Source organism: Gouania willdenowi, chromosome 22 (genome assembly GCF_900634775.1).
Source record: "Gouania willdenowi chromosome 22, fGouWil2.1, whole genome shotgun sequence".
NCBI lineage: Eukaryota > Metazoa > Chordata > Actinopteri > Blenniiformes > Gobiesocidae > Gouania > Gouania willdenowi.
Window position 1 is genome coordinate 29,812,318 of NC_041065.1, and position 13,171 is coordinate 29,825,488.

The following is a 13,171-nucleotide window of genomic DNA, read 5'->3' on the forward strand; positions in this document are numbered from 1 at the left end:
TTAAAACTTCAGCACTGTTTATTTACATGTTATTATTACATGGTGACAACTTAAAATGTAACTTTTTTCAGAGCAACAAACGCTCTGAAAACTTAAAGAGTCGATCATCTGCATAAAATTCTCAACCAAGTTTACACATTGTCAAAAATCAGCAAAAGGACACACAATACAGTCACTGTATACAACAACATGGGAACACCCTTTAAATCAGATAAAGTCCAGAGAGTTAGTGTGGATGGAGGTTTGTTTTGTGTCTTTTTCTTTAAAAATTAAAACACACAAAAAACAGGTGAGGTGACGAGTGTGGGCTGTACCCATGGCACTTGGAGCTAATATAAGAATGGAAATAGGCTTTTGAAGATTATCAAAAAAGTGTAAAAGGGCATTTCTAAACATCAAAGTGAAACCAACATGTGACCTTGTTTTATTGTAACAAATAAAAAAAATATATATATAGTGAGGGACTAATTCTGGTACTTAATATGAACTAAATATGTGAAAATCAGACAGAAAACTTGTTTTTTTTTCCCCAACCACAAACCTTACAACAACTACATTTTTCTTATTCAGGCAGAAAACATCTTCCAGTATTGTTCAAGACAAGTTTTCCTGGAGGTTTAAGTGACACACTGAAATATAAGAAACTCCGCTCAGACAACTTCTTTTTTTTTATTGTAATATGCATATGCTGCTTTCTCAATAACCATTCACAAAATTAAAATTGTGGCAATTTGTTTCTCTTTAAAGTAAAAATATTCATGTATTGATGTCAAGCATGGGAAATTTTGAGGCAGAAACAGAAAAACGAGGGTCGACGGATGCCTTTAAGTCACTGAGAGAGTCCACGTTTAATCTAAAACATTTCAAACTGGGTTATTTTTGTTCTTCTCTGGCAGGAATCTCCTGCCTCTGGTCTGCAGAGCAGCAAAAGTTGTGGATCCATGGTTGGATGTTCCCACAAGGAAAGGCCTGGAATAATGAGGAAGAGAGGAAAAAATAACTTGTCAACCATAAGATCAAATTGTAATGAATTTAAATGAACTTCTCCTTCTATGTGACTTACATAGAGCAGCTGGAATTGGAGGTGGAACTATTTCTTGTGCAGAGCAGCGGTATCTTCTTCCTTTAGGACAAACTTTTTCTTTAAAGCTTCTGATATCAGTGTGGCAGAGTCTTCTTCTCTCAGGGACATGCAGCCTCTGTTGTACCTGCAACACAAATTATCCCTTTAAAAAAAAAAAAAAAAAAAACATCAAAAGTACACAAAATTACTACAAAACAAACAAAAATGCACAAACGAAAACACACAAAACAAATGCAATTACATAAATGATTGCAAGAACACACAAAAATGCACAAAATGAATTCAAAAACACACAAAACAGCAAAAAATACACAAAATGACAACAAAAAACTCACAAAACAGCAGCAAAAATACACAAAGCAGCGAAAACCACAAATACACAAAATCACTCCAAAAACACACAATAACCCCAGAAACACACAAATTCAATGCATAAACACACAGAATGATGCCAAAAACACACAAAACAACCACAAAAATAAACAAAATAATTCAAAAACACAAAAAAACAACAGCAGTTGTACCTGCAACACAAACAATCACTTTAAAATCCTTTTATGGAAATAAATAAAAATCAGCTTTTTCCAGCTGAAAGCTCCGACCTGTCTTTGCTCATCTTCATGCGGTTCATGTCCTTCAGGATGTCCATGACATCAGCAAAGCTGGTGGACTTGGACAGAGACACCGTGTCTTCCTCGGCCTCCCTAAAGTCCATGCTGGGCCGGTCCAGGTCAAAGGTCGCAGACGCCGTCATAGAAACGTTGGGCAGAGGGTCGGGGACGAGCTCGGATACCACAGAAACCGCGTCTTTCTCGTCATCATCCTCCTCTTGTTCTTCTTCCTCCTCCTCTTCCTCAGTGACATCACTGATGACGAAGGAGGCTGCTGCCGTGGCGACCGGCTGGTACGGCGCCGTCTCGAAAGGCGCCATTGAAAAAGTCATGCTTGTGTCATCAGGAGAGAGCAGGTCAGGTGTGATCGGGTTGGAGCCTGAAAGAACAAAACATCTGCATTAGTTCAAATCTACACTCATTGGAACTATTATCATATGCTTTTAACTCATTCAGTGTCATTTACGTCTATAGACGTGAATTGTGTTTTTCGGCTGGAGTTTCTAGGAGATAGTGTGACAAAGCTCTCCTGAAAATATCTAACTTGTACAATGATGTAGTGACCAGCTGGTGACATGTAGGTGGCAGCAGCGCACCTTTGGACGAGAGATCACCGTGATGGGCAGAGCTCAGAGGGAGAGGAAAGGAGTTTGCAAGATATAAAATGGCGCAACGAGAGTTGATGCTGATGTTCCCAGCAGCACACACTCGACCAGAGCATGTGTGGAACTAAGTGGACTATTGAGAGTGTGGTGATGGTGAGGGAAAACAATCAATAAACAGGGCACGCGGTGAGACTCGGTATGTCCGGGATGAGGAGGAAGTTGCGTGTGTCAAGAATGATGGGGGAGAGACTTGGAGGAACGCTATTCAACTCTAACATAGATATTAAAATAACAATAATGTTGCCATCTAATCCTGGTCTCAATGTTGTTTTTGTAGTTTTATAGAAGGACACGAATGTTGAGGTGTTAAGTGCAAATGTTAGGGAACATGTTACTACCCTCACTAAACGTCACCAGTAATTGGTTCAGTGGGTGATGCCCACATGCCACTGGGATTATCTTTAGCCACAGACCTAAAAACTGGTGCCAAGACAACTCAGTAACAGAGAGTCAGACACAAAAAAAAAAGAATAAGAAGCAGCTAAAAACAGTTTCACAGCTCGTTATTAAACCAAAATAAAGTTTAACGTGCATGAGGTGACTCAATAATTCTGGCTTTTCACCAGCTTTGATATTGGATGAAATGTAATTACAGGGTTTAGGTTTAGTAGGTTGTTGGTCTAAAAGCAATTTGCTGCTAAATACCACAACTTCATGCTTTGTAGAGATTATTAAAATGATCAAAAATGCCTTGGCTCCGTCTAGGGCTGCACGATTATGGTCAAAATGATAATCACAATTATTTTGAACGATATTGTAATCACAATTAGTTATCATATTAGGAAAAAAATCTGTGTTTTTAGTGCGCTACTTTTAAACAAACAATATGTGTACAGTTTACAGCACAAAATTGAGCTTTGAAATGGAATTCTAATTCAAAATGTACCAAATGCTAAATGAATAAATACACTATTACAGTGCAGAGCCCTATTTTAAATGTAAATATTGCAGCCGATCAGATCATGATTAAAATTTGATTAATTGTGCAGCCCTAGCTCAGTCAATGCATGAATCATTCAGAACATTGACCGTTTGTCTGCCCTACATTCATGACTTTAATATGAATACCTATGCACAGAATTGAGACTTTTCAGAAATAACAGAAGTATGGGTTAATGTTTAACAGTATGAGGGTTTGTAAAGTCTGAAGCTTCCTGTTCTCAGCTGGGACCACGTACCTGTATCACTCGCCACAATCTTAGCGATCTGTGCTCTGAGTCTGCTGAGCTCATCCTGCAGAGCCGTTGTACGGTTCAGCGCAGTCACGCCAGGCTTCTTCAGTCCCTCCATCCTTTTGCCCTCGCGGCGAAAGTTGGGCACAGAGGAGTTCCTGTGAAGCACCAGGAGGGGCGTCGGCCTCCACTCATGTTTTAGGGGACGTGTATCACTCCTGACGACACAAATATGAAGAGTTAATACCATTAAACAGCTTTTAAATATCACAAGTGATCCGCTAAAGATGATGAGACAAACTTGCCTCACTCGGGCATACGTTTCCTCTTCATCTGCAACGATCCAGGCGATGTCTGCTAACGTAGGGACCGCGGGGCCGTCCATGGGTCGAAGGGACGGGAGGCCTGGGAGTTCCTGACGCACAGAGACATTGAAACAAATATTTATTGTTGTTATTATTTACTAATATTTCCCTAACTTAGTCCTGAACCGCTAAGATCTATTTAAGACAATTAGAACACAAAAATGAGCAGGCCTTTCCAGTGTAACAGAGTGCACAACAATGCATCAGCTATTGAATGTTACATTAAAAAGCTAGTCCATGCTTTTGTTACCTCTAGACTGGATTATTGTAATTCTCTTTTAGCAGGCTGCCCGAGCAAGTCGCTTAAGACACTTCAGCTCGTTCAAAATGCTGCAGCACGTGTACTGACTAAAACTAGATCACATTACTCCTGTATTAGCCTCTCTGCATTGGCTTCCCATAAAATATAGATTCTTCTTCTCACTTATAAAGCCCTAAATGGACAGGCACCAGTCTATCTCAAGGAGCTTGTAGTGCCATACAATCCCCCCAGAACACTACGCTCTCAAAATGCTGGACTACTCGTTGTTCCATTTGTCTCTAAAAGTAGTATAGGAGGAAGAGCTTTCAGTTATCAGGCCCCACTTCTCTGGAACCATCTACCAACCACGGTTCGGGGTTAAGACACCCTCTCAAAACATTCCTCTTTGGTAAAGCTTTTAGTTAGGAACCAGCTCATAGCTCATAGTTAAGATGCAATAGGCATAGAATGCCGGGGGGGGGGGTCTGGCATGCTCGGTTGGAGAGAGGTTGGAGAGGGCGTTAAGAGAGAGGTCATTTAGGTTAGAGAGGGACCGGAGAGGGTCCCATTCCTCTCTCAAACACTCCCTCTATGTCTGCTTCTTCCCTTGTGTGTTTGCTCCTGTACTCCTTCTGGCTTTTGTCTTGCAGGTCCGTGGGATCCTTAGTGTGGAGTTACAGAGTCTCAGGGGCTCTGTCTCCACCCTCTCCTCTGCACACACCCAACACAGCATAACGTGGATGGCTGTTCATCATAGGAATGGGATCCACACAAGGTTCCTGCTGCTTAACAGAAGGTTTTCCTTGCCGCCATGATGAATTCATGTTGGGTGTGGGATACATATGTATGTGTATATACGTATATATGCATATGTGTGTATCCATAAAATGAAGAGTCCGTCCTTAAGACTGCTCTACTGTAAAGTGTCTTGAGATACCATTGGTTATGATTTGGCGCTATACAAATAAAGATTGATTGATTGAGATTGATTGATTAAACAACTACTAACTAAGTGCTACCATGTTTGATTATAAGATTACAATTTCATTTAGCAGACACTTTTATCCAAAGCGATGTACAACACAAGGTGTTAGGGTTCAGGGACTTGTTTAACATCCCATAGTCATAGCAAAGGTTGGATTTTAAACATTAAAATAAAATAGGCTATATTTCCAAAACAGTTCAATTATTCCATGACTTTTCAATTTTGGAAAATTGTCTTTTCAAATTCCAGGTTCATGACCGTGGGGACCCTGTAAAACACAAGAGCAATATGTTGTACATATAGATATCCTGATACAACTTTTTCACTTCCGATACGATACCGATAATGCAGCCTTGAGTATTGGCCGATATCGATACAATATTAGCACAAATCATACATACTTTTATTAGTTATTTTGTAGTGTGGAATGTTAGAAAAGGCTTGATCAAGTGATGTTACTCAAACAGAGAACAATAGTCAGCAACAGTAGGTATGAGAAAAACTGACCCATTTATTATTAACCAATTGTTACATACATTTTAACCTCAACATAATATCTACAGTATTCTACAATTGAAGAAAAATAATATAATATATATTGGAGATTTTAGATGTAGTCCGATAAAATCCGATATTCGTTTTATGACCAGGATAACCCTAGTTGTACATATGGGTGTAACAATTCATCCATTAAACCGATGAATCAATTTTTATTCCTACGATCCAACTACATCAATCTCTGCTCGGCAAGTTGGCCTTCCTGATGACACTAATCAATCTAAAATTGTTTAAAAAGGTAATCAATTGATTTTTTCCGATACAAGTGTTATGGCTGGTTCCTCCTCGTGGCCTCTCAGGCTGCCCTTCCTCCCTCTCACCTAATACACCTGACTCACATCAGTAATCAGGTGCAGAGGGAGGAGGAGCTTATAAAAGGGCTGAGAGGAGCAAAAGGAAGGAGGCACAACAACAGACCTGCAGTAGACATGTGGAGAGTTTCTTCTGCTCGACATATGTAAGTTTGGGCTGGAGATCACTGGTAGTTCTGTTTTCATTTTTCTTAATGTAGCTTTAGTGTTTTGTACATTTGTGTAAGAGAGCAGTGGTTCCAAACTTTTTTGGACCAAGTACCACCTTTGTCCAACTACAACATTTTGCTCAGAATGCTGGTAAAACTAACTCTAGAGCATAATGATGGAATTAATGAGTAACACACATTTTAAAGAATCTCATATTGTAAATATGTGGAATAAAGCAGTGTTTAGTGCCTCCTGAATAGATTTATTTCTATTGTTTTTATCATTTACGGTCATTTAGCTGCTGATGTGGGACCAAGTCTAACTCTTGTAATTTCAGTTCATGTTCTAATCAAGATAATATTTAGTCATTTTGTGGGTTTTTGGTGTCAATTTATGTATTTGTCATTTATTTTTTTCTTATTGTGTTTGTCGTTGTTGGTATTAATTAAATTATTTTGTTATTGGTGTCGTTTTGTATGTTTCTGTAATTTGTGTATTTCGTAGTAATCGTGTATTTTTCTCATTTAGTGTGTCTGTCATTTTGTGTGTTGCTGGTAATTTTAAGTATTATTCTCTCAAGGTGCGTGTGTTTTTGATGTAATTTTGTTTTGTCTGTTCTTGCTGGTAATATTTAATGACTATCATTTTTTTAAAAAATTGATATAAACCCATATTTTTAATGCTTTAATTAGTTAATTTTCCCCTCTCTTTTTAAGTACCCCCTGTAGTGCCATTGCGTACCCCCATTTGAGAAACACTGGTCTAGAGGGAGGGTTGGCCCAGTACCCCCCTCTTTTGTTCAGTTTGGCCAGGGTCTCCAGTTCCTTTTTGTTTCTTTGAGCTACTTTTAAGAACTTTAATAAACACTTAGTCTAGATTTCTGTTGATGAATCGTGAATCAAATTGTTGCTAAAACGACTGGTTCCACTAGTTCAGCTTTTACCTGAAAACATGCCCTTTGTGGAGGTTTGAGTGGAAGTGTGGAGCCTATCCTTCTCACAACGCTACGAGTGGATCCGTGAGGCTTATTCTGCCAGATGGGTATCACTTCCTGCAACGATATGAACAAGCACAGCACAGAGTCACATCACTGTACGGCAGCAATAATATGTACACGACACCGCATTGTCAACTAAAAAGCTACTCACCGCGTCTGTCTCCATTGTGACGATGGGTCAGTTTCATTCGGTGACGAGTCAAACGCCAATGTCGAGTGTAGCGAAGTCTGAAGGCGGCGCCGTTCAGCAAACAGATCTCATGTTAGAGCTGCTCTCTGTTCTTTGCATTTAAATCAGGGAGTAGTCAGAACATCTGTTAAGAAAAACAAGCATGAGAGGAAAAAAAAAAACTAACAAATGTATCACTTCTTACAGTTTCATTCAGAGAGCCGACGTCATTGATGTAAAACTCAGTAGGATTAATAATGTAACTATTTACTCTGTAAAATTATCAATTTACAAATTAAGGGATTAGAGTAATCAAACATTAAACCTAATTAACTAGTTTAAAACACAAACAAATCATATGATTTGCCCCAATAAAATTCCATTACTTTAAAAGGTAAGTTTAATTTGTGTAAAATCTAAAGTAACTTACAATTACAATTGTTTGTGCACTTAAAACCTACACATACACAAAAAAAAAACGCTTCACCTTGTTGAAAATATTAGAAACAAGCAAAAATAAAGGCTGGTCAATGCAAATGGTCAAATAAAATAGTGCATATTAATGTGTAATAAGCGCCAATAATTTTGTAGTTTATAATTTTTAAACTAAACAACAGTTTCGTGAGCACAAGTCGAAATTATCAATTGAAATACGTTTTCTTTATCGTTATTAGGTTTACTTGCGTCAATTGTGCAGATGATCTTTGTTATTAGCCAAATCATCTTCACCAACAGCTAGCTTTAGCAGCCTAGCACAAACAGCGGCCCTCTACTTGACCCCAGCTGTGGACTTAAACCGACATAATGTGCTTGTCCTTACAGAATTAAGCCAAACCCGCAGCAGAAAATATGTACATTAAATATATTACAAATGCAAAACCTTACCTTCTCATGTTATGCAGCAGCTTTGCCTTTTCGTCTTTTACGCTCTAGTGTCTTCACATTAGACCGGAAATGAGCCTCACTGTCCTGTGAGCTGATTGGCTGGAGCCATTAACGGGTTCTCTGCCACGACAATGAAAACAGCGACGCTATTAGGTTAAGATCGGTACTACATATGATACAAAAGGAAAAATTGACAGTGTTCCAGACGAAATATTCAAAAACGCTCACAAAAATAATATATATTTTTTAATTTAAACCAGCATGACTATTTCACATTTGAGTAATTGTTTATGGGGTTTTTTTACAGGCAAAAAAAATACTGTCAGATTGATTTTTGCCTTAGATGAGTTTGTTAATTTTGAGTAAATTAAAAAATCTGAATCATTTTTTGTCACTGCACAATAAAAGCACAACACATTTTTTGGAAATATAGCAGCTCTCAAACAGTGCAAGACAGTGTGGAAAAAATAATGCAAAAGTTGTATGTGTAGTAATTTAGGCAACACAAATAATACAAGTAAAGCATATATATAAGGACCAATGTATAAAAAGAAAGGGTGGGATGGACATTAATATTCACATATGAAATAAATATTGCACAGTGGAAAAAAATAAAGTGGTTGCTTGACAACAAAATGATTAAAAATATCAAGTAAGAAAGAAAATAATGCTATTGTGGATATCACTAGATATCTGGGATTACAGACATGTATATCATATATACATGATTTCAATGAAGAATAGGACTCAATGAAAACTATATTTATGGTGATGTTGGGCAACAAAAAGTTTTAAAGATTAAATTAAATCCAATTTTAAAAATCGTTCGTGAGAATGATCATTAAAGGCATGTGTGGTTCATGTTGTGTGATAATCTTAGATTTATTGGACAGAATAAGAACCAAAACCGCATCCATCAATAAATGCAACTTTGACAGGAAATAAATGCTGAAATAGGTTTCAGGTTTAATTTCTTATTTAAGTGTAGAGGAAAAAGCATGACTTGATACACCTTTTGCTAATATTATTTTTATTCTCTCATTGTTTTTAATTGTGATTATTATACAGATCGTTATTCTGTTTTGTGATGCATTCTATTTTCTATTCTATTGTTATATTTTGTTTATTATTTACTCCTATTTTCTTAGGCTCTGAAGTTCAAAATTCGTTTTAAACGTCACATAGAAATTTAAGACCTTGAAAACTTGATCAATAGATAGCTTTATGTTAATTAAGTTGATCTAAAATAAGAGAGCTTTATTTGATTTAGTTCATTGCTACTTTTAGATAAGTTTTTTTTTTTTTTTTTTTTTTTTTTTTTTTTTAATGAGGTTTAATATTGGTAGTTTTACACAATACAAATATCTTGAAATAATAACTTGTAATTTTCACGTCATCTTGTGTCATAGCTCAATATGTGGATAATGAGTTTTGTTTCAAACAAAGAAAAACGTCAGATTTTGGTGAAGACGCTGCTGTCGGTCAATGCTAGGCATTGTGTAGGTCCTACACAAGATGAAACGCCCCCTCTCACTTCCGGTTTTGTTTTTCGGGAAGGCAACTCTCTTGATTTGTTTTTGTCGGGGCGGAGCTTTGCTGTTGAACTTGTTAATGTTGTCGCAGTGATATAATACTGCATCATGAAGACGCCCTCCTCCCCCGGGCTGGACGCAGGTTTGTAAAGATGCTGCTTTGTTTACATAGTACATACTCACCGTCTCTGCTTCCTTCACCCGCTGGTGTTGCTGTGTTTGTCGGCTCTGCCATAGCGGCTGCTGCTGTATCTGCTCTCTATCTCTCTCTATCATCCTGTAATGTCGTCTGAAACGTCCATCCACTGTAATCACTTGCTAACCAAGCAACAGAAAGCAAATTGTTGTCCTATCATGACCAGGGTGACTAATGCTCTGAGCTCCTCAGCTATGCTGCTGAGCTATGAGCTCATCCTGTTTTTCAACATCATTCTTTCATTCATATTTGTTTGACATGTCACCAAGCAGAGGGATGTGAACAACTGTCGAAACCAGGTTACTGCAAAATGTAGTCAGAGGCACTGCTGCCGTCATGTAACATTTGGTAATAATCATCTAGAGCTGGGCGATATGGACCGAAAGGTATATTTTCATTATTATTTTCTCTAAATGGTAATATACGATCTAAATCTTGATTTAACTCTATGAAGTCTAACCAAAAAGACAATTCTGGGTTAAATTTGCTGACGCAAAATGCCACACAGCTTGGCACATTTATTAACAAACAGCTGCACATGTGCCACTTTTGGCTTTTTCTCCTATAAGGGACAGCATGTGTGAGTGAGTTCTGTAGTGTGGCTTGTTTAGAGGAAGGTGTGGGTCAAGACGCACTTTTCATGCTGTTCTGAGAAGTAGCGAAGGCAGCGACTCCTAAAACGAGTATCTTTTATGTATATAAAGTAAGCTATAATAATAATATCATATAATAGAAATATCAATATATGTTGAATCTCGATATTTTACCCAGCCCTATAATCTTGTTGCAGCAACACACTGACATTTAATAAGTATTTGTTTCATTTGCTTTCATATAATATTTTTTCTGTTAAAAAGGAAAGTAGTAGTGCATCCTGCATTGTAGTCCTATCTAGGGATGTGCATTCCGATACGATACGCAATTTGCATGTCACCATACAATATATCCCGATAGTAAACAATACTATATACATCACCTTTACAAGTACAAAATGGTAGGAAATAAAAAAAAAAAAAAAAAAATTACTTACAAGTAACTAACTCTAATTCAAGCACCGATATCAAAAACAAATGGTATGTTTATCAAATTGTCAAATTACGTTTTTCAAAAAAAGTTTAACTTTTGCTTCTACAACAGATTCTGATTCTGTTAAGTTCATAAACTCTTATAAAATTAGGTGCAATCAACTTCCAAACTAAAATGCAAAGAGTAGTGAGGTAGTTTAACAAGGTCTGATGGTGCGTTCACTGACACCTAGTATGACCAGGCGTCTATTCATATGTTAGTGCAATTAAATTGTTTTTCCGTTAAAAACAAAATAAGCTATAAAAAATATGTATATCGATATTGTCTATATGGCCAAAATAGAAAATGTGATATATCTTGATATATCGCTTGGGCCTATTCGGTCAGTGATCTTCTACTTCCTGGAGTCATATGGTTGCTGCAGGTACTTTGTGCACACTCAGCTCATTTCATATGTAATAGTCGGTGTCTTGTGTTTTGTAGATGCTGTAAACGAAGCAGAAAGAAGTCATGGGGAATAAAAGGAAGAGGAAGGAAGCCGTCTGAGCCGCCCAATCTCAACATAATCTTCCACTGCAGCAAGTGTCGCAATAAAAAAGGTCTGCCTGAGACTTTTTAAGAGCCATGAACCGAGAGCCTCGCAGAGACAAGATCAGGCCCTGCTACTTTAGCAGCGTGACGAGCATGTGAGTTTATTTACCGCTGAGAACACAGATGGAATGACTAATATTGAACTGTTTCAGACAACTGTTCTTCAGGAAATTTACTTGGATCTCCTGACCGTCGACTGCCAGTCTTCTTCAGAGGTGTCTGCTGATCGCTTTGTGTCCTTGACTTTCTCGTCATACAGTACTTCCAGCAAGTTCTTGTTGTCTTCTTTTTGAATAGACAACTGTTCTTCAGGACGTGTTTTGACTGTCAATTATTCAGACAACTGTTCTTTAGGAAATTTACTTGCATCTCCTGACCGTCGACTGCCAGTCTTTGTCAGAGGCTTCCGCTAATCGCTTTGATGTTCCCTTTGAATTTTTCCTTGACTTGTGCGTAATAATTCCAGCAAGTTCTTTTTGAATAATATGTTAAGGTTTCCATTATTCAGACAACTGTTCTTCAGAAAATTGAATATGATTTTCTTCAGTCGATTGCTTTGATGTTTCCTTGACTTCCACCTAATTATTTCCAGCAAGTTTTTTTTCTTAATATGTCATGGTGTCATTTCTTCAGACAACTGTTGTTCAGAAAATTTTACTTTCAACTGCCAGTTTTCTTCAGAAGCGTCTGCTGATCGCTTTGATGTTTCCTTGACTTCCGTGTAATCATTCCGGCAAGTCTCTTTTAAATAATATGTTAAGATTTCATTTATTCAGACACCTGTTTGTCAGGAAATTTTACTTTGATCTTCCGACATGTTTTGACCATTAATTTCCAGTCTTCTCCAGAGGTGTCTGCTGATCATTTTGATGTTTCTTTGACTTTCACTTAATACTTCCAGCAAGTTCTTTTCATCTTTTTTCTTAATAATATGTTAAGGTTTCATTTATTTTTCAGGAAATTTACTTTGATCTCCTGACATGTTTCGACTGTCAACTTCCAGTCTTCTTAAGCGGCATCTGCTGATCGCTTTGATGTGTCCTTGACTTCTGCGTAATAATTCCATCAAGTTACTGCTCAAAGTAAATTTCCTGAAGAACAGTTGTCTGAATAAATGAAACCTTAACATATTAATCAAAAAGAACTTTCTGGATTAATGTTGTCCATGTTGGATGTTTCCTGCTGAGGTCTGACTCTCCTCTTTCTTGTCTCTCAGGTCAGGATCAAAGCTGCCCGCTGGAGTCTCGCAGCCTCCGCAGTTTGCCAAGCGGCCTTGGGAGACTCAAACCCGACCGGGGCAGGAGGCCATGGTCGGCGGCCAGCGTCAGCACCAGACCATCGTGTGCCGACCTCTCAACCATATCCCTCACATCAGAAACGCCAAACTCCGCCAGTACTACCTGCAAGGTACTCTAGGGGTGTGCATTGTCATGAATCTGACGTTACGATATGATTCACGATACAATACATCACAATACTAACCAATTAGACATCCATGGTTATATTCAATTCAACTTTAATTATATAGTACAATAGTCATCTCGAAGCGCTATCAAAATATAAACAATCATATCAACATTTTTTGGATCAATACAATAATCTCGCAGTGAAATATCACAATGTGTTGCTGAAT

The 13,171-nt window shown here is 37.8% G+C and overlaps 2 protein-coding genes across 4 annotated transcripts in view; one reads left to right on the forward strand and one right to left on the reverse strand.

Annotated features, from left to right (window-relative positions):
* mtfr1l (mitochondrial fission regulator 1-like) lies at positions 1 to 10,075 on the reverse strand. Its single transcript, XM_028438990.1, has 9 exons — positions 9,909 to 10,075; positions 8,194 to 8,313; positions 7,291 to 7,453; positions 7,086 to 7,193; positions 3,838 to 3,947; positions 3,539 to 3,750; positions 1,687 to 2,074; positions 1,064 to 1,208; positions 1 to 969 (listed from the first exon to the last, which is right to left on the reverse strand). Exons 3-8 carry the CDS (start codon positions 7,303 to 7,305, stop codon positions 1,091 to 1,093), a joined length of 951 nt encoding a protein of 316 aa, XP_028294791.1. The 5' UTR covers positions 7,306 to 7,453; positions 8,194 to 8,313; positions 9,909 to 10,075; the 3' UTR covers positions 1 to 969; positions 1,064 to 1,090.
* The window catches only part of LOC114456910 (oxidation resistance protein 1), a 21,829-nt gene continuing 18,401 nt past the window's right edge, over positions 9,744 to 13,171 (forward strand). For 2 of the 3 annotated variants that reach the window (XM_028438976.1, XM_028438978.1), the window contains exons 1-3: positions 9,744 to 9,867; positions 11,431 to 11,633; positions 12,755 to 12,945. In XM_028438976.1, coding sequence (XP_028294777.1) covers positions 11,572 to 11,633; positions 12,755 to 12,945 — 253 coding nt within the window. In that variant the 5' untranslated portion in view covers positions 9,744 to 9,867; positions 11,431 to 11,571. Of the gene's footprint in view, positions 9,868 to 10,187; positions 10,308 to 11,430; positions 11,634 to 12,754; positions 12,946 to 13,171 lie in introns of those variants that run through there. The other variant, XM_028438977.1, reaches the window with a different exon arrangement.

Excerpts from the sequence above, each read along its gene's own strand:
- mtfr1l (XM_028438990.1), bottom strand. Across the intron at positions 3,948-7,085 it reads CACAAAGGGCATGTTTTCAG|GAACTCCCAGGCCTCCCGTC; the intron begins GTAAAAGCTGAA and ends TCTGTGCGTCAG. Across the intron at positions 1,209-1,686 it reads ATGAAGATGAGCAAAGACAG|GTACAACAGAGGCTGCATGT; the intron begins GTCGGAGCTTTC and ends TTTGTGTTGCAG.